This window comes from Vombatus ursinus, unplaced genomic scaffold, assembly GCF_900497805.2.
Source record: "Vombatus ursinus unplaced genomic scaffold, bare-nosed wombat genome assembly UNPS02014181.1, whole genome shotgun sequence".
Classification (NCBI taxonomy): domain Eukaryota; kingdom Metazoa; phylum Chordata; class Mammalia; order Diprotodontia; family Vombatidae; genus Vombatus; species Vombatus ursinus.
This window is the reverse complement of record NW_020953959.1, coordinates 876,789-901,447: the sequence shown is the minus strand read 5'-3', so window position 1 is coordinate 901,447 and position 24,659 is coordinate 876,789. Positions and strand designations below refer to the sequence as shown.

Sequence of the window (24,659 nt, the reverse complement as noted above, 5' to 3'; positions counted from 1 at the left end):
CTTAATGGCTTTTGGCAAGATTTTTCCTCTTTGCCTTGAAATCCTTTCCAAGACTTGCAAGTCCCAGGGCTTCTCAGGACCCCCAAAGAGGATGGCACATTAATGATTAATAATTAATGTTCAAATCTTTATGATAACTGTCTGTCTTTTCCAATGTACTTTCCAGGCCTGTCTCAAGTTGTCTTTTTGTGTGGTCTAATGTAGATCATGAGTCAGTATATGGGCAGAATATGCTATCTTAGTGCGTATAGATTTCATCCAAAAAATATTTGAGAATAGTATCAGTCATTTTTAGCTGTGCCATCTTAGTGTATTTGGGGACATTTTTATCCTTTTGCATATCCCTGAAACTATCCTAAAAAGCAATAGGATCTTTTCTTTTTCTTTCTTTCTTTTTTTTTTTTTTGTGTGTATTTTGCTCTAGGCAGTGGGGTCAAGTCACACACCTAGTAAGCATCAGATGTCTGAGGCTGGATTTGAACTCACGTCCTCCTGACTCTAGGGCCAATGCTCTATCCACTGCGCTACCTAGCTGCCCTAATAGGATCTTTTCTTAACTTAGCTGGGTCTGTGCTTTGAAACTTTGTAGAAAGAATTCCTCCTCTCCTCTTCTATGTTTTTCCTCCCTTTATACATTTTTTTTCTTCTTCTGATGTCCCTTTCCTCTTAGGTTAGAGAATTGTCATTTTTATTAACTCTTCGTTTGGTAGGGGATATAGATATATAGTGAGGGTTTTTGTTTTGTTTTGTTTTTGCCTTTAGGCTTAGTATTTGTCTGTTGACACCATTTCTGGTTAGCTGTGATTTGGATTATCTCTGGTATTCTAAATCACAGCTTCATAAGGACCAGAAATATTGTCATAGGGAAGCCCTTCAGGCAAGTCAGCGTGGGAGGGAAGAGAGGTCATGATGCCATTGAAAAGAAATCCATTCCTTGTGATGGGAGTATCCTGACAATTTAACTCTGGGTTTCTTCAAGCTCTGGCCAAAAGCTTAGAAGATTCTTTAAGTCACACGGCTCGGGTCACTCAGCAGGCGATAGCTGCCCAGAACACCGCCGTCAAGGCCATCAACACTCACTCAAGCATGTTGAAGAAAGCTATGGACAGTCCAGAGGTAAGCCAGAGCTGTCGTTGAGATTGAATGGACTGAGGGGCAGCTAGGTGGTGCAATAGTTAGACCTCTGGCCTTGGAATCAGGAGGACCTGAGTTCAAATGTGACCTCAGACACTTGACACTTAGTAGCTGTGTGACCCTGGGCAAGTCACTTAACCCTGATTGCCTCACCAAAAAGCAATAAATAAGAGATTGAATGGACTGAACAAAAAATTTGTCTTCTTTTAGCATGAAGACAACTGAGCACTTGTGTTTACATTGGGTGAAATCCTCTCATTTCCTTTTTTCAGTTAAATTTAATGTCAGTGCAATATTGATGATAGCCCATGTCAATACAATGACAACATGCCTTGCCACAGAATAGGTGCTTAATGAACCTTTGTGGATATGGATTGATAATCTCTTTAAGAGGGTTGGCTGGAAGTAATTCTACCATATTATATTGCAGTGACACGTGCATTCCATTTTACAGCTTACAATTTAGAAATTACAATTATAGGGACACTCCTGTGGTCCCTTTCCTAGGCTGAGCTGTTTTAGTTTCCCGTTTGGGGTGTGTCTCCGCATGGCTCTTGGGCCCTGACGAAGGGTATTATTTCCCCGTAAGGATAAAGAGGACCATTTTGAAAAAATGAGTGTTGGGGGAAGAAAAAGGACTGTATACATGGCTAAGCCATTGTACTCATCCCTGGAAGCTACAAGAAGGCCTGGAAGTATGCACAGTGTCACAAATCGTAGAACATGTAGTTTCTGCTCTGGTATCAGGGCGCCCTTGGGGTTCTTCTGTGCCACGGAATGCTGGCAAACTAGTTAGAAGAGCTTCCTGTTTGGGCTTGGCTGAGGACTGTATTTGGGATCTAAGGAAAACCTTCTACTACGAGGTTGGCTCCCGAGGGCGATTTCTTTGGTCCACAGCTTATTCATGAATCGGCCTGTGCTGATTACACATACTTACCCCTGCTTACAGTATGGTACTTAAATGGTTGGAATGAGTAGATGGCTGCATACTCGTTCAAAACCATTCATTTAGCATGTTGGTGTCTTTGCCCATTTGGGCACTTGTTACTTCTTGTTCACATCTGCCTAAGGACAAAGATTTTGCTTTCTAGGTTGCGAATGGGAAATCGATGCAGTGGCGGTCAGTGGAGGATGCCTTGAAGGATCGCAGAAAGGCTGTTGATGAAGCTGCTGATGCCCTTCTGAAAGCCAAGTAATTCATTACTCATTCTTTATAAAAGAATTGGTCTACGTAAGAAATCGGCCTGAAACTCCTCATGGAGGATTTTAGATGAGGGAATTAAGGTTTTCCTCGAATTGCTACTTGGTTCTGTTACAAAGCTGAAATCTGCTACAGCTCTTCTCTGACCACATGGGCAGGTGTGGGAGCCTTTTGAACATACTAGACAATCAGAATTGTATGTGATAGATTTATTTTTATTCAGCAGGTTTTATTTGGACTCTATTGAAATAATTAACCAGGATCCTAGAAACTGGTGTTTACTTACGGAGAAGCACAGCACACCAGCTGCTCTTGTCCCAAGATACTCAGACAGTAGGTGTGTTTTTGGGCTGTGTGACCCACTTGCAGGGATATTGTGGACTGACTTCTGGCAGTGGCCGGGAGGACAGACTAGAGCTCGAACGGGTCTCCCAGATCTGTGGCTTGGATTTCGTATACCAGTGAAGTTCTTCCACGGGCAGCCTCAGATTCTCATCGTCCGTGAAGAATCCACATCTGGCCCCAGATTTTGCCGCCTTCCTTGATTTACACTCCATGTTGTTGTTCAGTCGTTTTCAGTCCTGTCTGATTCTTCATGACCCCCTTTGGGGTTTTATTGGCAAAGACGGTGGGATGATTTGTCATTTCCTTCTCCAGCTCATTTTAGAGATGAGGAAACTGAGGCAAACAGGGCAAAGTGACTTGCTCATGGTGACACAGCTAGGAAGGGTCTGAGGCCAGATCTGAACTCAGAGGAGTCTCCCTGACTTCAGGCCCAGCACTCTCCTCACTCCGCCACCTAGCTGCTCACGTTACACTGTAAAATGATAGATAGGTTAGAAAACCTTATCAAGCACTTCGGTATCTCTTTTTGGAGGCTGCCAAACACGGTACAGGGAGACGCTCCCACTAACCAGTCTCAACAATTGAGCCTCTCTAGGACTGGGATACTTGAGCCCACTTCACAGTCAGGGTTCTCAGCAGTTTGATTAGCATTAGCTATGAAGTATTTACACCGATAGCAGGGCAGGAGCACATCAATAAATGTGTATCACAGAGACCTGATTGTAGCCCTGCGTAATGGAGAGAGCATTGAGAAGATGAGGTGAGATCACAGCAGATATAATGGGTAATGAGAGTGAGTGACAAAGCCCTGTACACATGGGGTCTCATTTGTTATCACAACAACCCTGGGAGGGTGGGTGCTGTTACTATTCCCCTTTTATGGATGACAGAACTGAGGCAAACAGGCTAAGTGACTTGCCCAGGGTCACACAGCTAGCAAATGTCTGCAGCAAGATTTCAGATCCAGACTTCCAACCCTCCAAGGCCAACACTGGGCTCCTTAAGACCTATTTTGATGGATCTGTGATTTCATCACTGGGTACTGTCCATTGATACAACCTTTGTGAGGCGTGTCTGTGTTCTTCCATAAGTGTTCCATAGGGTGATCTAGAGACCACCTCTTTTTTTTTTTTAACCATCTTGGAGATGCCGGTGTGTCGTGACACCTCCATTCTTGTTACATCCTAATAATTGTCTTCAAAGCTGTATCAGATGTACAAGGTGTGTGAAGTAATGCGATGAATCTATTTACACCCTCTGTGCACCTTGGCTTTGCCCTTTGGGGTACTAATTTTGGTTCTTACATCGTGGTATTTTATGATATTTAGCCAAATATTGTCATTAGGAGAAAAGCAGCCCTACGTTTTTTCAGCGGTGCCTGGTTTAAGGTCATTGAAAACTATTTTGAAATATTGGGCACAGTGAACTGCCCGTCAGTCATGCTGGTCAGAGATGCACAGACTGAGGAACCAGCTTTATAGGCAGCTCCCATCTGGCTACGTCATAGCACTTTTGGAATTGCTAGGGATGCATAGAGGCGTACTAGTGCATTCTGGGATTCATAGTTACAATTTTAGAGAGTGTCAGAGACTGGAAAACTCTCTAGACTAGACTCAGAAACCAGTTAGAATCCTCACTACAGCCTAGCTGATAAGCAGAAATCCAGTTGATGTTTGAAGACCTCTCCTGATGGGGACTCACCATTCCCCCCAGCAACCCTTTCCCACTCTTGGACACCTCTACTGGTTAGAAATCTTTTCTCAGATACAGCTGAAGCCTTTCCTATAACTTACATGACTCCTGGTTCTGCCCTCTCAGGTCAAACGGAACAGCCCATCATCCCCTACTTGGAGACAGCTCTCCTGGCCCATCTAAGTGTCTTTTTTAGGCTAAATGGCCCCTTTCTCTTCAGTAGAGTCTCATGGCATAACCTGGTGCCACTCACCCTCAGCCTTTCCCTCCCAGCTTATCCATATCCTGCTTCACGTGGTCAGATCTGGCTAGGGCAGAGCATGGTGGGTCTGTCGCTCACCTCCCTAGGCCTGTACACTCTGTTTCTCCTCGTGCAGCCTAAGATTGAATGAAATGTGTTTTGACTTTCCTGTCGTACCATGGACTGATGGAGCCTATGGTCCACCAACCCCCTGGAGTCTCACCAACTGTCTAGCCCCACCTTGGGCTTGTAAATTGTGCTTTAACCCAGTTGTAATCATTCATCTGCAGCTTTGTTAAGTAAGCCATTTTTGCTTTTATCTAAGTCATCGGTAAAAATGTGAAGCAGTCCAAATAGCAGGTATGGATCCCTGGGAGCTGACATTGAAATATGAATGACTCCTGGGGTGGGAGGGGCCCATTCACTCAGCCTGTTCTAAATACCCCTGAGACTAGCACATCTTGTCACCTCATTGATAAAGCCGCTGTGCGACTGAACTGGATGCTGATGCTTAGCTCTCCCGTTCCCCTGATTTACCAGTCTGAGAATCGTGTTGAGAAGGGAATGAGCTAAGTCTGACATGGAGCTCTGTGAGCTCTATGGAATCACTGCTTCTTTGATAGGTGTTCATTAAGCATTCCTTTAATAATATATTCTAGAGTTGGAGCAAGCTCACTGGCCTAGTTAGCAGCCTCCATTCTCCTTCCTTTCTTTGAAAATCAGGATGTTTACCCTTTGGCCCTGTGAAATTCTTCCACAGTGTCTCGGAGTTTGCTGACAATAGCTTAGCACTCACAGATTGAATTTCCTACTGCCTGCTGACCTGAGAGTCACAGGCTGCCCCTTTTCATGATGCGGGACGAGAGCAGGAGCTTCATTTTATTGTTATTCAGTCGGACGTCAACATTCAAAAAGACTGTTGTCTTTCTAGGAAGCTCTTTTGGAAGGTTGTTACTCAAAACATTTTTTCAAAGTTATTTGGATGTATAAGTTGGACTATGTTTTTAAAACCAACCGTATTACTTCATACCTTGTGTGTGGCTATACAGTGCTATATGCTATCAGAAATTACTTTATTTGTAAATATTTTCCTTGGCCTAAAATACTTTGAGGTTTTAGGTTAGTGCTATAGAATGTTCTTTTCACTCTCATACTCTTCTCTTTCTTTTTTTGAAAAATATTTTTCCCTAAGTATATGTAAAAACAATTTTAAACATCCATTTGTAAAAATTTGAATGCCAAATTCTCTCCCTCCCTTATTGCCCTCCCCCTCCATTAAGAAGACAGAAATTTGATATAGATTATACAATGTGCAGTCATGGAAAACATTTCCATATTAGTCACGTGAAAGAAAACATTCCAAAAAAAACCAAACCAAGAAAAATTAAAGATAGTTAAAAAAAAATGTGCTTTGATCTTCATTCAGATTCCATCATTTTTTTCTCTGGAGGGTGATAGTATTTTTTATCATAATTTTGGAATCGTCTTAGATTATTGTCTTCATCATAGTGGCTAAGTCTTTCATAGTTGATCATCATATGATACTGCTATTACTGTGTACAGTGTTCTGGTTCTGCTCACTTTGCTTCAGTTCATGTAAGTCTTTCCAGGTTGTTTTCTTTTGTTTTTGTTTTGGTTGTTTGTTTTTTTCTTTTGCTTTTTGCTTTTTAGTGAGGCAGTTGAGGTTAAGTGACTTGCCCAGGTCACATAGCTAGTGTAAGTATCACGTGTTTGAGGCCGGATTTGAACTCGGATCCTCCTGACTCCAAGGCTGTATGCACTGCGCCACCTAGCTGCCCCTTTTTCAGGTTTTTCTGAAAGCACCTTGCTCATTATTTCTTATAGCACAGTAGTATTCCATCACAATCATATACCACAACTTGTTTAGCCATTCCCCAATTGATGACTATCACCTCAATTTCCAAATCTTTGCCACCACGAAAGGAGCTGCTATAAATATTTTTTATACATATAGTTCCTTTCCCTTTTCCTTTTTTTTTTTTTTTAAATCTCTTAGGCATACAAATCTAGTGGTGGTATCGCTGGGTCAAAGGGTATACATGGTTTTATAGCCCTTTGAACATAGTTCCAAATTGCTCTCAGGAATGGTTGAATCAGTATACAACTTCACCAACAGTGCATTAGTGTCCCAATTTTCCCACATCCCCTCCAGCATTTGTCACTTTCCCTTTCTGTCTATATTAGCCAGTCTGATAGGTATGGGGTATTACCTCAGAGTTGTTTTAATTTGCATTTCTCTAATTAGTATTGATTTAGAGCATTTTTTCATAGGACTATAAATACCTTTGATTTCTTCATTTGAAAACTGCCTGTTCATATCCTTTGACCATTTATCAATTGGGGAATGACTTGTATTCTTATGAATTTAACTCAGTTCTCATATGTTTGAGGAATGAGGTTTTCATCTGAGAAATTTGCTGTAAATTTTTTTCCATTGTTAGGAGTACTAATGATATTTCCTTCCACCTTGTTTTTTTCCCCGTTTATCTTTCTTTCTCATCCTGACCTGTTGAAGTGTTTTGCTTCTGACTACCACCTCCCCCAATCCACTCTTCTTTCTATCAGCCTTTTCCCCTCCTACTTCCTTGTAGGGTAAGATAGATTTCCATACCCACCTGAGTATGTTATTCCCTCTTTGAGCCAATTCCAATGAGAGTAAGATTCAAGCTGCAACCCCCCCCTTCCATCTTCCCCTCCACTGTAGAAGCTCTTTTGCACCTCTTTTATGAAAGATAATTTGCCCCATTCTACCTCTTCCTTCCCCCTTCTCCTTTTGGATCCCTCTTTCTTACTCTTTAATTTTATTTCATTAAATATACATTTTTCCCTTGATGGATTATACTCAGTTTTGCTGGGTAGGTGATTCTTGGTTGTAATCCTAGCACCTTTGCCCTTTGGAATATCTTATTCCAAGCCCTCTGGTCATTTGATGTAGAAGCTGCTAAATCTTGTGTTATTTTGATTGTGGCTCTACAACATTTGAATTGAGTTTTTTTTTCCCCCCCTGGCTGCTTGTAATATTTTCTCCTTGACTTGGAAGCTCTGGAATTTGGTTTCCTGGAGTTTTCATTTTGGGATGTCTTTGAGGAGGTGATTGGTGGATTCTTTATATATATATGTATGTATGTATGTATGTATGCATATGTATATGTATATGTGTGTATATGTGTATATGCATATATATGTATGTGTGTGTGTATATATATATATATACACACACACACATATATATACATATATACATATTTTACCCTCTCTTATGTCTAGGCTTTTTTTTTTTAAATCATGGCTTTCTGGTAGTCTAATAATTATTAACTTTTTAACTTCTTCTCACTCTGTTTTCCAGGTCAGTTAACCTTTTCCAATGAGATATTTTACATTTTCATTCTTTTGCTTTTGTTTTATTGTTTCTTGATGTCTCGTGGAGTCATTAGCTTTCACTTTCCCAATTCTAATTGTTAAGCAATTATTTTCTTCTTTGAGTTTTTGTACCTCCTTTTCCATGTGGCCAGTTCTAGTTTTTATCAAGTTCTTCCCTTCAGTGAATTTTTGTACATCTTTTTCCATTTGGCCATTTCTGCTTTTTAAGTCATTCTTCTCTTTAGTGGATTTTTGTGCCTCTTTTACCATTTGGCTTATTCTGTTTTTTAAGGTGTTATTTTCTTCAGTGTGTGTGTGTGCACGCACATCCCTTACCAAGCTGTTGACTTTTCTTTTTTCATTTTTCAGTCAGTGTTGTGCCCACTCTGAGTAAATGCCTTCTCTCTTTCAGGCCTTCATAAGGTATTCTCAGTATGTGAAGGTACTTTGTAGGAGAGGCCACCCGGTCAGTCTCATTCTCTAATGGATAGAGGGATGTAGGATGAAGGGTATGGAGTAGATTTTATTATCTTTAAAGAAGCTTGTTTTGAACTACTTGTGCAGCTGACTCCTGACAGGTATAACTGCTGTGGCTTCTTTCAGCTGACCGTAGATGACCAAAATTGCCTGTGCCTTAATAGGCTGATGGCAGGCCACTCAAGCTTCTACCTGGAGTCTCACAGAAATCATCTCTTGTGCCCCATGTCACATTCTTCTGTGGTATGGGGCAGTGGGTCACAGTGCAAATGTCCCCTTTTTTTTCCCATGTCTTCAGAGAAGAGTTAGAGAAAACGAGGAGCATCATTGAGAATTCCAAGAAAAGACCCGAGCTCGCGGGGGCCCAGACTCACGTCTCTGCTGCAGAGGAGAATCTTCAGAACATGCTCGTGGATCTGGACAATGTGGTCAAAAAGGTCAGTTTCCACCGGTCACATCACTCAGCTGTCTGGGCTTGATCAGGAGAAGGCTGTGACGCTGAAGTGTCTTTGACCCACTCTCTTCACTCCCCTCGAGTTTTATGCCATGATAACCAGCCAGGGGAAGCTGTTGATTCAAAAAAGGACCTTTGGATGCACCGGGATTTGTTCTGCTATTTAAGCTTCCTCCGGTAATGGAGGTTATCTGGTCTCTGATTGAATTACCATTAGTGAAAATTAAAACAAAAGAGAATACAGGAAAACATCCGTATTCTGTGTGTGGACCTATATTCTGAGTTCACTGAATGGTCTTCAATCATGAGCGCTTCAGTATGCAGGTTAGAGTGTCCTTAACTATGATGAGACCTGCATTACCTAAAGAGATAAAGATACATTATGCTAAGAGGTCTCTAGTTCATTTCCTTCCACTCCCCTTTTTTGCCATCTGCATTGGATGATTCCTCTTGGCTCGGAAAACGTGGAAGTGGGTAGAAGTGAGTTGAAAACAATCCTTTTAATGCAATGGAGGAAAAGATACCTGGCAAGAAGATAGAAAGGACAAAATTTAGATCTCAGTCATTTTATTTGAATCACAAGGACCCAGTTTAGTTCCTGGCGCACATAGAATAAACTTAATAAATAATTGTTGCTGGATTAGTTTCGTCTCTGTTTGGTTGATTTCTCTCTCTCACTGAGACCTCCAATCCCTGTACCGCTCCATGCTCTCAGACCTTTGTACCTGCTCTGACTTCACTTCCATTCCTGCCCATGCCATAGTAACACAATGCAGTCCTCTGCTACAGATTTTTCTTTCTTTTTTTTTTTTGAGCAATTGGGGCTAAGTGACTTGCCCAGGGTCACACAGCTAGTAAGTATCAAGTGCTTGGTCTGAGGCCGGATTTGAACTCAGGTCCTCCTGACTTCAGGGCCGGTGCTCTATCCGCTGCGCCACCTAGCTGCCCCTATAGAATCTTTTGTGCCCTTGTGTTGTGACCATTCATCACTTGCTAGGCTTGGATTACTCCTGTCATTTTCCTCCTTCACTTCTACTCGCCTGAATGGAGCCAGCGAAAGAAAGGACATGATAATGCTACCTGGGCCATTACAGATGCACGTTCTACAGCTCCACCTGGGCCCTCGCTGCAGCCCGGTGAGCCAAGGCAGTCTTTTGATTCTCCCCTCATTGATTCCCTCTTGTAGTCCCCACAAAAGCTTTTCTGTACTTTTCGCCTCTGTTCAAGCTTTCCAGCTCTTTCCTTCCCTCCCCCAGTTCAGCGAAGGGCTTCGTCTCTTACTTTACTAAGAAAACTAAGGCCATTCAAGTGAGCTTCCTCTTCTTGTCTTTGTCATCAGTCATCCCCCACACTCTTCTTAGGCTGACGACAAGGTACCTCTTCTCCTTACCAGAGTCACCCTTCCACCTGCCCTGTCCCTTTCTGACTTCTGCAGCATGTCGCCTTTTCATTCTTTCCTTCTCTCTAATCTTGAAGCTGTCTGTGCTGGTTTCTCATTGCCTCCAAACATGTCCAGGTGCTCCCCATGCCTCAAAAAACCTTCACTGAAATCATACCACCTTCTTAAACTCTGGTCCTAAACTCACCTTCCTTTCTCAGCCAAACCACTTGAAAAACCGTCCCCACTTGTCTCCACTGGCTGCTTTCATTCCTCTCTTGTAACCTACCCCGCCGCTGTTTGCAGTCTGGATTCTGACCACATCATGTGACTGAACCTTCTCCCCAGTGTTAGTGATCTCCTGTTTGCCAAATCTACTGGTCTTTTCTCAGGCATCGTCTTTCACCTCTGTTGGCCGCCCCCTTGTGCTGTTGGGGCTTTGGTGACAGCCCTCCCTCCTGCACGGCTGACTGCTCCTTCTCCATCTCCCAGGCTGCTTCGTCACCCACATCGTGCCTCCTGGTGGTGGGGATGCTCCAAGGCTCTGTCCGAGGACCTTCTTTCTATGATTTCTCTCTCGATCACATCAGCTTCTCCTCTGGCTTCAGTGATCAGATATCTCTGTGCCAGTAATGGCCAGGTCTGCATGCCCAGCCCCTGGTCTCTTCCCTGGTGATCCAGCACCACCAGTTGCCTGTTGGACTTTTCACAATGGATGTTCTGGAGATGTCTCAAACCGAACTCATCTTCTTTCTCCCCAGACCCACTCTTCCTTCTTTCTGCCTTCTTTCTGTTGGTTTCGCCAGGTTTGCCATTTGGGTGTTCTCCTGACTCTTGCCTCAGAGGTTGGTCGTCAGATCTCGCCATTTCTGCCTCTACCACGTCTCTCCAGCCCAACGCCTTGTCTCCAGTCCCACGGCTACTTCCTGAGTTCAGGTCCTCATCACCTCTCAGCTAAGTTCTTGTAGTAGCCTCCCACTTGGGTTTCCTGTTTCACTTTGGTCTACCCTTCACACTGCTGCCATTTTCCTTAGGTTTATATTGGGCCATGTGCCTTCCCCACTCAATAAACTCCTGGGATTTCTAGAATTCAATGTAGGCTCCTTTGTTAAAGCCCTTTCCACCCCCGTCCCTCACCCGTACCCCATCTCATAGTCTATGTTATGCCTATTTTTGCACTCTGTGGTCTGCCAACCCTTCTTTCACTTTCTTGTGTCCCTAGCATTTTGCACAGTGCTTGGTAGGTACACAGTAAGCGTTTAATAAATGCCCGTGGATCGAGTCCTCCTAGAATGCCTGGCTTCCTTCAGATCGCTCTCCTCCATGAAGCCTCTCCCAGTCCCTTCCAGACTGCCTTGCATTTGACTCCTTTGTCTGTTGGCATTCGTTCTGTGTCTGTGCATCCTCCTCGGCCCTGGCTCTCCCAGAAGCCCCTCATGAGTAGCGATTGCCTCCCTGGAGTTAGGTGTCGGCGTCTCCCCCGGGACCGGCTGCGTGGGGCGTGCTTGATCAGCCCGTGATTGATCTCTCTCCTGTGGGTTAATGTCCCTGTGGAACGCCTGCGTGTTTGATGTTTGGCGTTTCTCTTTGCTCTTCTTACACATGAGACGCTTGCGTTTGTTCAGGTCCAGGCAGCGCAGTCTGAAGCCAAAGTCGTCGCTCAGTACCACGAGCTGGTGGCCCAAGCCCGGGACGAGTTTCAAAGGGAATTGAACAGCATCACCCCAGAGGTGCTTCCTGGTTGGAAGGGGCTCAGTAAGTATGACCAGCAAACTGGGAGATTTTCTCAGAGTTCGTTGTAATGGTATTAAATCTGGGTGCTTTGGGGTCTGGTCCTCCCGTTGCTTAAATACCAGATTCAGCCCTGATGCTTCCGGCAGTTGTCAAGATCTTATGAGGAATTGGGTGCAAGAAGTGACCTGCTGTTACCAGATGCCACTTTATTGGGCAGCCGAGGTCATGGGATTCGGTGTGCTAGGCCTGGGGTCATCAGGGTGACTAGACAGGTCTGACTGAAGAGCTTGACCTAGGGAAGGCCCAGACCAGGGCGTGTGGAGCCGCCCACGAGGCCTCAACGAAGCAACCTTGGACTGGGAGAGGATGCGGGGACAACGCATATGCCGGAAGCTATCCCGGTGAACATTTGTTAGGTACCTTCTGTGTGCAAGGTGTGAAGGCATGCCGAGACCAGAATGAAATGGCCTTCTCTGCCCTCCGAGCACTTTTGGTCTGCGGGTGCCCTTTGCCCATACCCATGTACACAGATAAGTAAACAGGCATTAATTCAGAGGAGAAAGAGTGCCGAAGCCCAGAGGCACATGGGAGTCTTCACATCAGAGGCAGCATCTTGAGGGAGGATTGGGGTTCTTGAGGGGTCCAGCCTGAGAGGGTAGGAATAGGAGATGGAACGTGGAGTTGAGGAGCCGTGAGGTTTGGACTGGTGCGTGGAGCCCAGGGAGGGGCTGAGGAGAAAGAGCTGAGTTTGGGAGCCAGATGATGAAGGACCTTGTGTGACAGGCGGAGGGAGGAATTTGCATTTTGCACAGTGGCCACGGCATCCCATGGCTTGGGTTGGAGGAGGGTGGCCAGACACCTGCCTCAGCAGGAGGTCAGGGGGGAGCAGACTGATTAGAGAGGGAGGAGGCCAAACTCTGGGCTCAGAGCACTAGACCTGTGCCCAAATTGTCTTGTAGCAGCACTTGTTTTTTTTTGCTTTTTGGTGAGGCAATTGGGGTTAAGTGACTTGCCCAGGATCACACCAGCTAGTAAATGTCAAGTGTTTGGTCTGAGGCCAGATTTGAACTCATTCCTGACACAGGGCTGCTGCTCTATCCACTGTGTCATCTAGCTGTCCCAAAACTGCTCTATTATTATTATTATTATTATTTTGGCTCGGCAGTGGGGTTAAGTGACTTGCCTAGGGTCATACAGCTAGTAAACGTCAAGTGCCTGAGGCTGGATTTGAACACAGGTCCTCCTGACTCCAGGGCTGGAGCTCTATCCACTGCACCACCTAGCTGCCCCTATGTTTTTGTTTCTTTTAAAAATATTCCTTAAGGGGGGGGCTCTGTGTGGGGGAGAAAGGTAGTACAGAGGGAGGTGTAGGGGATGGAGAAGGAAGAGGTCCCAGTAAAAGTCTGAGATACAGTGGGTCTTTGCTTTCACGGGAAGCTTGAGAGGCTTCAGAGAGCTTCCTTGTTTCCTGAAGGCATTCCAGCCCGCCCTCCCTTGCTCCTCTTCAGCTCTGGACCCTGCTTCTTGTCCATGTATGTGGTAGGTCCCAGTGTGCCTCCTGATACGTAAGCTCACACCCACATTGTTCCTCTGCTTGGTCTTTCTGGTGTGGGTGGGCAGGCCAGACTCCTTTCCAGGAGGCCCCAGGGTTGAATGTGGTCACCACCACGTCATCTGTAGGCTTCTGCAGGACCTCAGCCATGGGGCCTCATCCCTTTGTGCTGTGCCTCCTCCCCGGAGGTTTGTGATCACAGATCACAGATGGTCATTTAATGACCAGGGCTTTTAAGGAATTTGGAGTTAGTTTGATATAGAGATAGGGGAGACACCATATTGAGAGGGGGGCGTGCTCTACTGATTCGATGATTTTTCCTCCTCGTCTTAAATCTTGATCTTAAATCGACTATTTCTTTTAGTCAATTGTGAAATGGTAAATAAATGGTACTTGGAGAAAAGCCTGCTTATTCTCTGCTAATCCTCCCACTGATGACGTCGAAAACAATTGTGTTTGGGTTGTAGAGTAGGCATAGACATCTGTGGTCGTTAACGTTCCCTCATGCCTTCCCCATTGGCTCGACTTGGGTGTGGATCACTTTCATGTACCATTATGAAGCTTTGACCAGGACTTGGTCCAGCCTGCTGGAGGAGAAAGTCCTCCCTGGCACTTCCACCTAGCTCACCCTCAGAAACATACCTGACATTAGTTACTAGTGGGAATGGCATGGAAGGAGATGCATTGCCACGTGCTTTGACGCTGGCCCTGAGGACCATGGGGTCTTTCCAGCTCATGCCTCTCGCATGTGCTGTTTCTCCCAATTAAAAGTGAACCCCTGAAGAGCAAGGGCTGATCTGTTCTTTTTCTGTTGCTTGTGCTCATGCATTCATTCAGGGCCCCTTCCTGGTTCCCTGTCTTGTGCAGTAGGGAATCAGCTGGATATTTCTGACTCACCATATTCTTTGTTCTTCTCTGATCTATTTGACTCGAATTCATCCTTCTAGAATTTAGCTGTGTAGGAAAGAGTGTAGAATCAGCTCATTGGAGTGTGATAGAAAAGCATCTAAAAGATGCTCTCCCTGCCTCCAGGATGCTTATTTTCAATGAGAGCTGTTCAGCAGTAGGATGGGCAGCCTCCCATGGGGTAGTGGGTTTCTCCCCATCCAGAGTCTTCTGGCAGAGTCAGGATGACCATTCTCAGGTGTACTGTAGTGGGGAATTCCTGAGGTTTCTCCCTGCTCTGAAATTCTGGGATTCTGTCTTCTTGGGAAGATAAGGCCCTCCCATTGAATAATTAATTAATGGCCCCTTCTCCCCCACTAGAGCTTTTGTGAGTCTAGAAGCCTGGTATGAGGGCTCCCCTGGGCAGTGAGCCCGTGGTGCGTCTCCCTCTAGGGGTGGGGGAGGCGGGGCGGTGCCTGCCCCAGTACACCATCTCTCCTTCCCTTGCGTTGCTGGCAGAGGCCCCTGCAGTTCTGCTCATAGATACATAAGCATCCCTCACTTCCTTCTCTCACCTTTGACCCCTGTCTCAGGAAAACATTTCCCCTTCTATCCCCATTTGTGGGCCACAGATGACACTGTTGACACTGATAAATAGAAGCGGCTGTTGGGAGAGAAGATCGTTGTGGCCTGGCAGGGACCAGAAGGCCTCAGGAAGGCTGTGGGGAGGGCCTGGTCTCAGGCCTGAAAGTGGATGAGTCTAGAGAAGGAGGGAGGGGACCAGGGACTTTCTAGTGTTTCTCTCGCTTGCTGAGTTCATTCTGGGGGTTCATACTGATGAGTGGTGGCAAGTTAGTCTTTGCTTGGCAAGGGGGAGCCGGGTGATGGAGGGTCTGAAATGGGACGCTACAGAATCTGGATCTCCTTTCCTTAGTATCCATTCTTCGAGGCCCAGGTGAAGGTGTATTGTCTGCACTCATCAATCAGCACATACTTTGTGAGCACCCCCTGGGTCGAAGGCCCTGTGCGTGACCTGCAGAGATTGAGGCGGGCCCTTCTCTGCTGGGGGAGATGCAAGTGCATGGAACAGTGGAGGCAGTCTAAGGGCAGAGTTAATAAGTGCCTCAGTAAGTTCAGGTGTGGGGGTAGCTAGCAGCTGGGGGGTCTGCAGGGGCCTCCTGCAGAAGGAAGAGAAGGCACTCTAAGGGAAGATTAGGGGGAGGGCAGCCCGGCACAAGGGTAGGAGCTAGAGGGGCTGGTGTGAGCTGCAGAGAGCCGAGCCAGTTTGACCAGATTGCGGAGTGACCGGAAAGGGAGAGATGGGAGATGTTCTTAAGGCAGAAACGGCAAGATTTGGCAACTGATGCTATATGTGAGCTGAAGGCCTCTGGTAAGAATCTGGGAGCCTGGAAGGACGACATTACTGCTGACAGAAATTGGGAAGGTTTAGGAGAAAAGACAGTGAGCTCTGTTTTGGACGTTAGAGGAGTTCAGGGTTTGTCCAGGCCATCCGTTTTGAAATGTCCAGTGGGGAGTTGGTGATGTGGGACTGGAGCCAGGGGAGAGAATGGGGTGCATCTAGAGGTGTGGAGTCATTCCCATAGAAGCAATAGCTAACCCCTGGGTGCTGCTGAAGTTGTCATGAGAGTGTAGAGGACCCTCCAAGAGCACTCAATTAGTTTTCCCAGCGACATCACAAACGTGGTGTGCACCGCATCTTCATTTCTTTCTCTGTCCCACCCCAGATCACAACTACTCAGCATCTTTTCAACGCTCAGTGAAGGCACGTTTTGGGGGCTTGGTTTCTGTAGGTGATGGGACTCCATGAAAGGCATTAAGCAGAAGAACCAGCAACCTCAGGGCCATTTTAGGAATGTGAATCTGTCCGTGGCGCAGAGTGGACAGATGGCATCCCCAAGTCTGCCTAGGGAGCGCACCAAGTCTGATGTGGTGATCGGACTGGGCCAGTGACATCAGGAAAGGAAAAGAAGGACAGTGATCCTCGAGAAAGGTCTCAACTGAAATCTAGAGAGGGCAGGAGGCATGGGCTGCCTTCATGTCCCTACAGTAGAAAAAAAATCCCTTTCTTAAATATCAGAAATTGTATGTGGTGCCTGGGACAAATCAGGCCTTCTGAGTGGAGATCTTGGGTTTGAGAGCCTACTTTCTTCAGGGCATTCAGTGAAGGTGAATGGGGTGAGGCTGTTTGCTGTTCAGTTGTGTGACCAACGGAGGCTTCCGTTTACTGGGGGAGATTGACAACTCCAGCAAATTCAGGCAAAGCATTTGTTCTGCCCTTGAAGAATCATTTGTACCTTTTAAAACAGTTGCCTTAATCGTGATAGTATTGTTCTCAGTCTCATGAAATAATAATTGAGGGAAGGCACTTTGTCTTAATTAATACTCACTGCTTGCACATAATAGGGGTCAGTAAAACTTGTTGAGGAAAATCAAGGAAAAGTAACATAAGAAAGAGGAGCTGGCCTGATGGATGGAGCCAGGAAGACCCGAGTTAAAATTCTGCCTCACTTAATAGCTATGTGACCTTCAGCTGTCACGGAATCTCCCCGCTTCAGTCTCCTTGTTTGTAAAATGGGGATTATAACAGCAACTACCTCTCATGGAATTGTTGTATCAGATGAGATAAAATATATAAGGGCAGCTAGGTGGTGCAATGGATAGAGTGCTGGACTTAGAGTGAGGAAGATGAGTGTTGCTGGGTTCAGATCTGGCCTCAGACACATATTAGCTATGTGACCCTGGACAAGTCATTTCACCCTGTTTGCCTCAGTTTCCTCATCTGTAAAATGATCTGCAGAAGGAAATGGTAAACCACTTCAGTATCTCTGTCAAGAAAACCCAAAATGGGGTTGATATGAGTTGGACATGACAGAAAAATGACTATAAGGCACTTTGCAAACCTTACAACACTAATGTACATGCATGCTAGCTATTGATAATTAGTAGTAAGGCGACTCCTCAGAGGCACACCCTGTTTGGGTTTTCTCTTTGTATGTACCTCACTTTGTGTGCTTTCTACAAGTGGTAGACACTTAGTAAATGGTTGCCGAATTGAAATGCAGTTGATTCTATTTTACAGTAACAGTGAGGAAGCCAGAATTATGGTAAAAGTGAGGTGTTCTTGGTGAGCTTGGGAGGACTTTGCTCTTTACAAATCCCATTTCTTGAGTAAGGGAACAAAATGAGAGAACTCTAGTGGAGAATCCTCATTTTTATGGTAACGTCCCTATAGAGCTCAATATCTTTTTGACAAAAACAGCAGTTTTTCTGTTATTTCATATATAAAACAACTCTGTCCAAAAGGTAAACTTTTAACAAAGATAATTTCCGCAGTAACTAAAAAAATTGATCTAGAACTAACCTTAATGATGTAAATGTTTTAAAAAGATATTTTTTAAATATCTGAATTGTTTTAGAATGTGCAGAATCCATCGGGGCACTTCCTTTTCCCTTTCACATACATTCGATAGTTAATTTGTTGAAATGAACATGCATTAATTTTTCAAAATTTTCCTTTCTTTTGCAGAGATCTCGGATTTAGGTGAGTAATTCAGTATTTTGGAATCTTTAAAGACCTTAGTTTGAAGACTTAAATTACCTTTTCAGAGATAGTTTGGGCCTTCGGAAAAACTCACTTTGTACTTAGGGCTGACCTTGGTTCTCAGTCTCACTCGGATGTTCTGGAAATTCATGAAGGCCACATGATAAGCCTGCTCTTCAGATATCCAGAGTCATCCAGGTGACAGCAAAGTTCATTGATGTGTTTACTGGGGGAGACATTTGGGTTTTCTTCAAGGCTGTGGAAAGAGGGAAGGGAAGGCTTTTGGCTGGACTTGTGGGTTTTAATCAACAGTGTTGATGAAAGGATATAAGAAGGCAACTGCCATTATGTAAACCTTTGTATCTGGGAATTGTAACATGAGCTCTTGGAGAATGAGCCAGAAAGCCGCCCAAAGTGGATGGGCTGGAATTCCCGTCCAATAAGCACCACAGGCTTATCCCTCTAGAGCAGGGAGGGACCCCAGACCCAGACCCTTGTGGCACTGATGAGGTACCATTAGCTGCAACCTGATGAGTTGAAGCCACCCTCTAGCCCCCTTTCTTGCATATGAACTTGTTCACCTTCCCTTAGGGGCTAGCAAACCCATCACTGTTTGTTATGAAGCTCATCTTCCATTGGTCATTTAAAATTTTCCCTGTTAGCTGAGCAGCTGTCCACCGACGATCTCAACTCCCTCATCGCACATGCCCATCGCCGTATCGACCAGCTAAACAGAGAGCTGGCGGAGCAGAAGGTCCGAGAACAGCAGCACATTGAGGCCGCCCTGGAAAAGCGGAAGCTGGAGGATGAGAAGACGTTTGAGTTGGCTGTGGCCAAAGCGTTAGAGCATCACAGGAGTGAGATACAGCTGGAGCAGGACAGAAGGGTACGAGGCCCCGGGGGTGTGTATGTAGACATGTAGATATCTAGAGATACACACACACAGCTAGCTTAGAAATGGTTCTGGGCTCATTATTTGTCTCTGGAAATGGATAATACCAAAGCTCTGTGAACTTTATGAACATTAGACTTAGGAAGGGCTTTGATTGGTGGCCAGGGAATGAATCACCTCCGACACTGGATGTGTGACTTTGGGCAAGACACATAACCTTTGTCTCAGTTTCCTCATCTGTAAAATAGGGATAATAATAGTACCCCTCCATCCATCCCAGGGTCGTTGGGAGGACCAAATGAGGTAACTGAAACACTCTTTGGAAACCTTAAAGCAATCTCTTAATGCACTTGTTACTTAAAGGGTTAGACTTTTGGATCACAGCTCATCCATAAGTTTAGGCACCTGCACAGTGTCGGGAGACAAATCACAGCCTAATGGTGGCTGGGGGGTTTGCCTTTGCTTTCAGGTTTTTGTGTTTGGAGAGCTAGGACCTGCTCTGTGCCACATCCAAATCCGGTCCTTTGTAATTACTTCTCTCTGATCAAGAGTGTTGGTTGGCCCAATCTGTCCTATGATTGGAAAGGTAGTGGCTCATTATAGGATCCTTTTTCCTAGAAGATTGGTGATACAGTGGTCACCCTCACTGTTGGGCTTGATTTTACAGGTTGAAGACGTCCGAGATATGATGGAAACGGAGATGAGGACCCAGCTGCGGCGACAGGCCGCTGCCCACACCGACCACCTGAGAGATGTTCTTCGGATCCAGGAGCAAGAGCTCAAATATGAATACGAGCAGGTGATGTCCCTGGGGAGGGCTGCCATGCTTCCTTTGATGGTCAGTGGGCTCATTTATAATTTCTCTGGCCGGTGTGGGTGTGCGCTGGGAGAGATGAGGCTTGGGATGTTCTGGGGGAAGGCAGTCAGAGATTGGCTGGTTTCTTTTTTCTTTTCTTTTCTTTTTTTTTTTGGTGAGGCAGTCGGGATTAAGTGACTTGCCCATGGTCACACAGCTAGTAAGTGTCATGTGTCTGAGGCCAGATTTGAACTCAGATCCTCCTGACTCCAAGACCGGAGCTTTATCCACTGCGCCACCTAGCTGCCCCTGGCTGGTTTATTTTCAGTGTGCTGTCGCTTAAAGAGGCTGATGCTCCCTTTTGAAAGCGCTTCTGGTAATGCAAGTCTGGGGCTATTTCTTTAGTAGAACAGCAAGCCCACCCTTGAGGCTCTGCTGGAGACCCCCAGCGCCAAGAGAACTCGGCCCCTCCTGAGGCACCTCAGCCAAAGTCTCCTTCCCTGTGACTCCCACTGCTTGGTCTTACTTTGGACTTCAGTGGCCAGTCCTTAGCAGGTGGTCCCTTGACCCATTGTCTCCTCACCCCTGCCCGCCATCACTCCAGCTCTGCCCACGTCGCTCTCCTTTGGCCGGAATGTCACTCACTCAACCCTGTGACCGACGGATTCGGCGCCATGCTTGTTCTGGACTCTTCAGTCTCCGCATGACTGCTCGGGGCTTTGGTGGGTGGGTGGGGGGCTCCTGTCAATGCTCTTCTTATTTTCCTTGTGTGGTGGGGACTTCTCCTGCTCAGTGAGGCGTGAGCCAAAGTCCACACCTCTTCCCTTTCCCTGCGCAGCTCAAGGGCACGTAGAAGGCTCGGGCTTGGCATCAGAAGGCCTGAGTTCAGATCTTGCCTCTCACTCCATGTGGCTGCTCTCGGCCTTGGGGATGCCAGACCTGAAAGCTCCTGAGAAATGCTGCATAGTACTGTTCTTATCTCTTATCTTCAGATGCTCTGTAAACCCCACTGGGGGGGCAGGGCGGGGGCGGCCAGGATATAAGGTGGTGGAGAAGACGCTACTGAGGGGCGGGTGCCGGGGCTTCCCTGCCAGGCCACCCTGTCTCAGAGTCACGGGTGCTGCCCCCAGTCAGCAGCACGTTCAGAATCCCCACCTCCTGAAATACGTTCTAGGTGTTACTTTTCTGGACAGGTTTGCCTTTTCTTCCTGACTCGTAGCTCCCGCTGCCTGCAGGGCCGGTCCCTCAGTTTGTCATCCTTCGAGCTGCCGGCGTTGCTGCTGGCCTCGGGGACGTGGCATCCTTGAGCACGGCCTCCTGCCTGGCCCGCCACCGGGGCTTGGGGGAGGGACCGTGTGCGCTGACACCCTCGTGTTGGGGTCTTGTGTGATCGTTTCAGGGCATGTCCGAGAAGCTCGCAGAGCAGGAGCTGCAGTTCAAACGCCTGAGTCAGGAGCAAGTGGACAACTTCACCCTGGACATAAACACAGCTTACGCCCGGCTCCGAGGGATCGAGCAGGCCGTCCAGAGTGAGCGGCGCGGCCGTCCCCACGGGCCCGGCTCGGGCTGCAGGCTCGCTGCCAGCGTCCTGGGCACAGGGATCTGGGGCGTGGGGGGAGAGGGCAGGGGCCAGAGAAGGAATGCTGGCTTTGGGGTCGCCCCTTTCCTTTGTGCCCTTGGGCCGGGTGCCTCCCCCGTAGCAGGAAGGGCTTGGACCAAAGAGCCTGTAAGTGTGTGACCCGGCTTTTGCAGTGGGTGCGGAGGGCAGGCGTCTCTCCCCAGCCCTTCCCTCGCTGACGAGGCTTCTCCTCCTTTCCCCCGCAGGTCACGTGTTAGCCGAGGAGGAGGCCCGCAAGGCCCACCAGCTCTGGCTTTCGGTTGAGGCCTTGAAGTACAGCCTGAAGACGGCCTCGGCGGACGGCCCCACGATCCCGTTGGGCACGGCGGTGGAGGCCATCCGCCTCCACTGCCCGGATGAGTTTGCCCAAGTCCTGACCGCGGCCATCCCTGCCGAATCCCTGACCCGCGGCATCTACAGCGAGGACGCCCTGCGAGCCCGCTTCCAGCGCATCCAGAAGCTGGCGCGGAGGGTGGCCATGATCGACGAGACCCGGAACAGCTTGTACCAGTACTTCCTCTCCTACTTGCAGTCCCTTCTCATCTTCCAACCTCAGCAGCTCAAGCCCCCGGCCAAGCTCGTCCCAGAAGACCTGAACACGTTCATGCTGCTGTCCTACGCCTCGTACAGCATCGAGCATGGCGACCTAGAGCTGGCCGCCAAGTTCGTCAACCAGCTGAAAGGGGAGTCGCGCCGAGTGGCCCAGGACTGGCTGAACGAAGCTCGCGTGACCCTGGAGACGAAGCAGGTCGTGGACATCTTGACCGCGTACGCCAGCGCCGTCGGCATCGGAACCACCCAGGTGCAGCAGTGAGGGCGCGAGGTCTGGGCACTGTTCGTCGCGCTCTCTGTACGTACGCAGTCGTCTCTTTTGGAAGGTTTGCAGTGAGGCTCCTGGGGACGGGGCTGAGGGCAGCCACCTGTCCCCGTCGCCGGCCACCTGCTGCGAGCTCCCTGTTTCCAATTACTATCATGTCAGCCAACTCCAGGCACTTTTCACACCTTGTGTAATATTGGACGTTTTCGGCTTTTACTGATGGGGCTTTCGATCCAATCAAGATAACGTTTGTGATCCCGACCACTGTTGATTTGGCCACTTGGAGCAAACTGAATAAAACATGATGAAAACGTCCGAGTCACTTATGTCACTTGCCAAAAAGGCCCTTCCTGGCTTTCATCTGGTGGGAGAACTGGGGGTGCAGAGGGGGAGACACGGTGAAGTTGTGTTGTCACTGGGGGAGGGCGGGTCTCACAGGCAGTGTCTGCCCCTTGCTGGGATGGGGTCCTCAGCTTCCCGTGGTTGGAAACTGCGTTTTGTGAGAGGTTAAGCACTGGGCTTATGAGGACTCGTAAAACAGTTCATTATTCCACAATTAGGATTTGCTTTCTCAGGCGTATTTTATCCCAGGAGCCCTCGTGTTCCTTACCCAGGGCTCCCCTGTTCTGGTGTTCAGGGTGGCTGAGAAAATCTAAATTTCTATTTTACATGAAAAAGAGAGGCAGCCAGCCTGGGCTCCTGACGGTCCCTGCGCAGCTCCCCGAGATTCTAAGTCTCAGAACAGGCTCTGATCGTTGCTGGTCCCGGTCCTGTCCCCGTCCCCAGATTCACATTGGCTTGTATCGGGGTATGACTTTGAACAGGAAAACACGTCATGCTGACCAGCTTGAGTTCTAGCTCCACTTTATGTCCCTTTCTCAAAGAGCGCCTGGTCCTCCGGGGAGCACCTTGTGATGGGTCACCGGGCTGCTTCCTCGTACCATCGTATGCCTGCTAAAATCCAACTCGTGAAGTGACTGCCGCCTCTCAGTAAAAGGGGGGCATGGCCCTGGGAGGAAGGAACAAGCCCCCTCACCCCTCCCCTCGGCCGGATGTGCTTGGCTGGCACACCTCTGGGCCCATGCCCCAGGAGGGGAAGACTCGGGACCAGCTGCCCCTGTCGCTGGCTCGGGATTACGGAGAGCACTGAGGCGTCCCTGCCTGCCTGCGTTGCATTGCCTTTAGCTCATCCCCTACTCCTCGGCCTGAAGGAAGAAATTCCTTTCCTCCCTGCTTCAGGTCCCTAGGCTTCTACTGCTTCATTCTGACTTGGGACAGCCTGTCTTCAGCAGAATGGAAGCAGGGACCGTTTTGTTTTCACTAGCACCTAGTCCGTGCTTAGGAAATATTTGTCGAATTCAGTGTCTGCTCCTGGGTCTTTGACATAGGCCCTGAACCCTCCTGGGGTATAGGCAATCCCCAGCTGATACAGTTCACCTTTCAAAAATTAATTTGTAACTACTCATATCCTGTCTGATCTCCCAGTCAGAGTAAAAATAATGGTTGAAAACACTAGTTCTTTGATAGTCTTGGTTTTAAAATGATTACTCACATGACTTCACGTGGAAACAGTGCTGCATTTCGAATGAAATGGTCTGAATTGGAAACTGGACACTGCTTGGCAAAGTTGGCTAACCTTTCTGTAGGGGGAGGGTTGGAATTTCTGACATCTGCCCGGCAGCCCATCTGGTGCTCCATCTGATCTTCCTGGGAGGGCAGAAGCTGACACTTGCCTGTGGATGGTTTTATAAAACCAGGTTCAGCCTTATTTCACAACCAATGGCAAATATCCCCTCCTTACGCTGCTCTCCATGGGGCAGAGGTAAGGCTGACCTGGCAGCATGGCCCTCACCTCTCTTAGTGTCTTGCGTGGACAGCCCCGCTTCCTTGGGCGTTGGTGGGTTAGAAGCTGGGTTGTTACCCAAAGAGGAAGGAGCCGGAGGTATCTTTATACAGTTTGGGTCCTTTAAACTTCAGCTAATAGTTGTATTGTCCTCTTGTAGGAGGGGAGGACGGGACATCTTGGAATGGGTGGCAGAGCTTGGGTGACCCAGGAATAGCACCTCATCTCCCCACTCACGGGGCCTACAGAAGCTTTGTTCTGAAGGGTGGCTATCAGTTTCTGCACTGCTTTTCTGGCCTACTCTAGCGGAGTCTCTCCCTGCTCCTGTGTCTAGCCATCTTGCCCTCAGCCTCACCTGTTCCACCTGGGGTGTTTATCGTTCTCCTCGTACCCCTCCATTCCTTTTCAACCCATGTTCTTAATGTTGAGGATGACCCTCACCCTGGACTCATGCCTTACATTTGAGCATCCTGGGTGTGGTGCTGTCCCATCCCTCACGGTCCCGGCCAGAGAGGCATTCACTTACCTATTTGTTGTCCTGCTGTGTGGACATAGGAAGGGGAAGAGGGCAGTGACACTTGGGGAATTTAAGAAGCACAGGCGCTCAGATGAGAGCATGGTGGAGGGGAGAGAGAACTGACCAGGATTCCCAGCAGC

At 47.5% G+C, this 24,659-nt stretch overlaps 1 protein-coding gene across 1 annotated transcript in view; it reads left to right on the top strand.

Annotated features, from left to right (window-relative positions):
- The window catches only part of IMMT (inner membrane mitochondrial protein), a 48,095-nt gene extending 25,621 nt beyond the window's left edge, over positions 1-22,474 (top strand). Inside the window, exons 7-15 of the mRNA XM_027860453.1 lie at positions 980-1,116; positions 2,226-2,326; positions 8,770-8,908; positions 11,929-12,058; positions 18,022-18,036; positions 18,699-18,922; positions 19,596-19,727; positions 21,124-21,253; positions 21,549-22,474. Coding sequence (XP_027716254.1) covers positions 980-1,116; positions 2,226-2,326; positions 8,770-8,908; positions 11,929-12,058; positions 18,022-18,036; positions 18,699-18,922; positions 19,596-19,727; positions 21,124-21,253; positions 21,549-22,156 — 1,616 coding nt within the window. The 3' untranslated portion in view covers positions 22,157-22,474. The remainder of the gene's footprint in view (positions 1-979; positions 1,117-2,225; positions 2,327-8,769; positions 8,909-11,928; positions 12,059-18,021; positions 18,037-18,698; positions 18,923-19,595; positions 19,728-21,123; positions 21,254-21,548) is intronic.
- Positions 22,475-24,659: the final 2,185 nt, after the last annotated feature.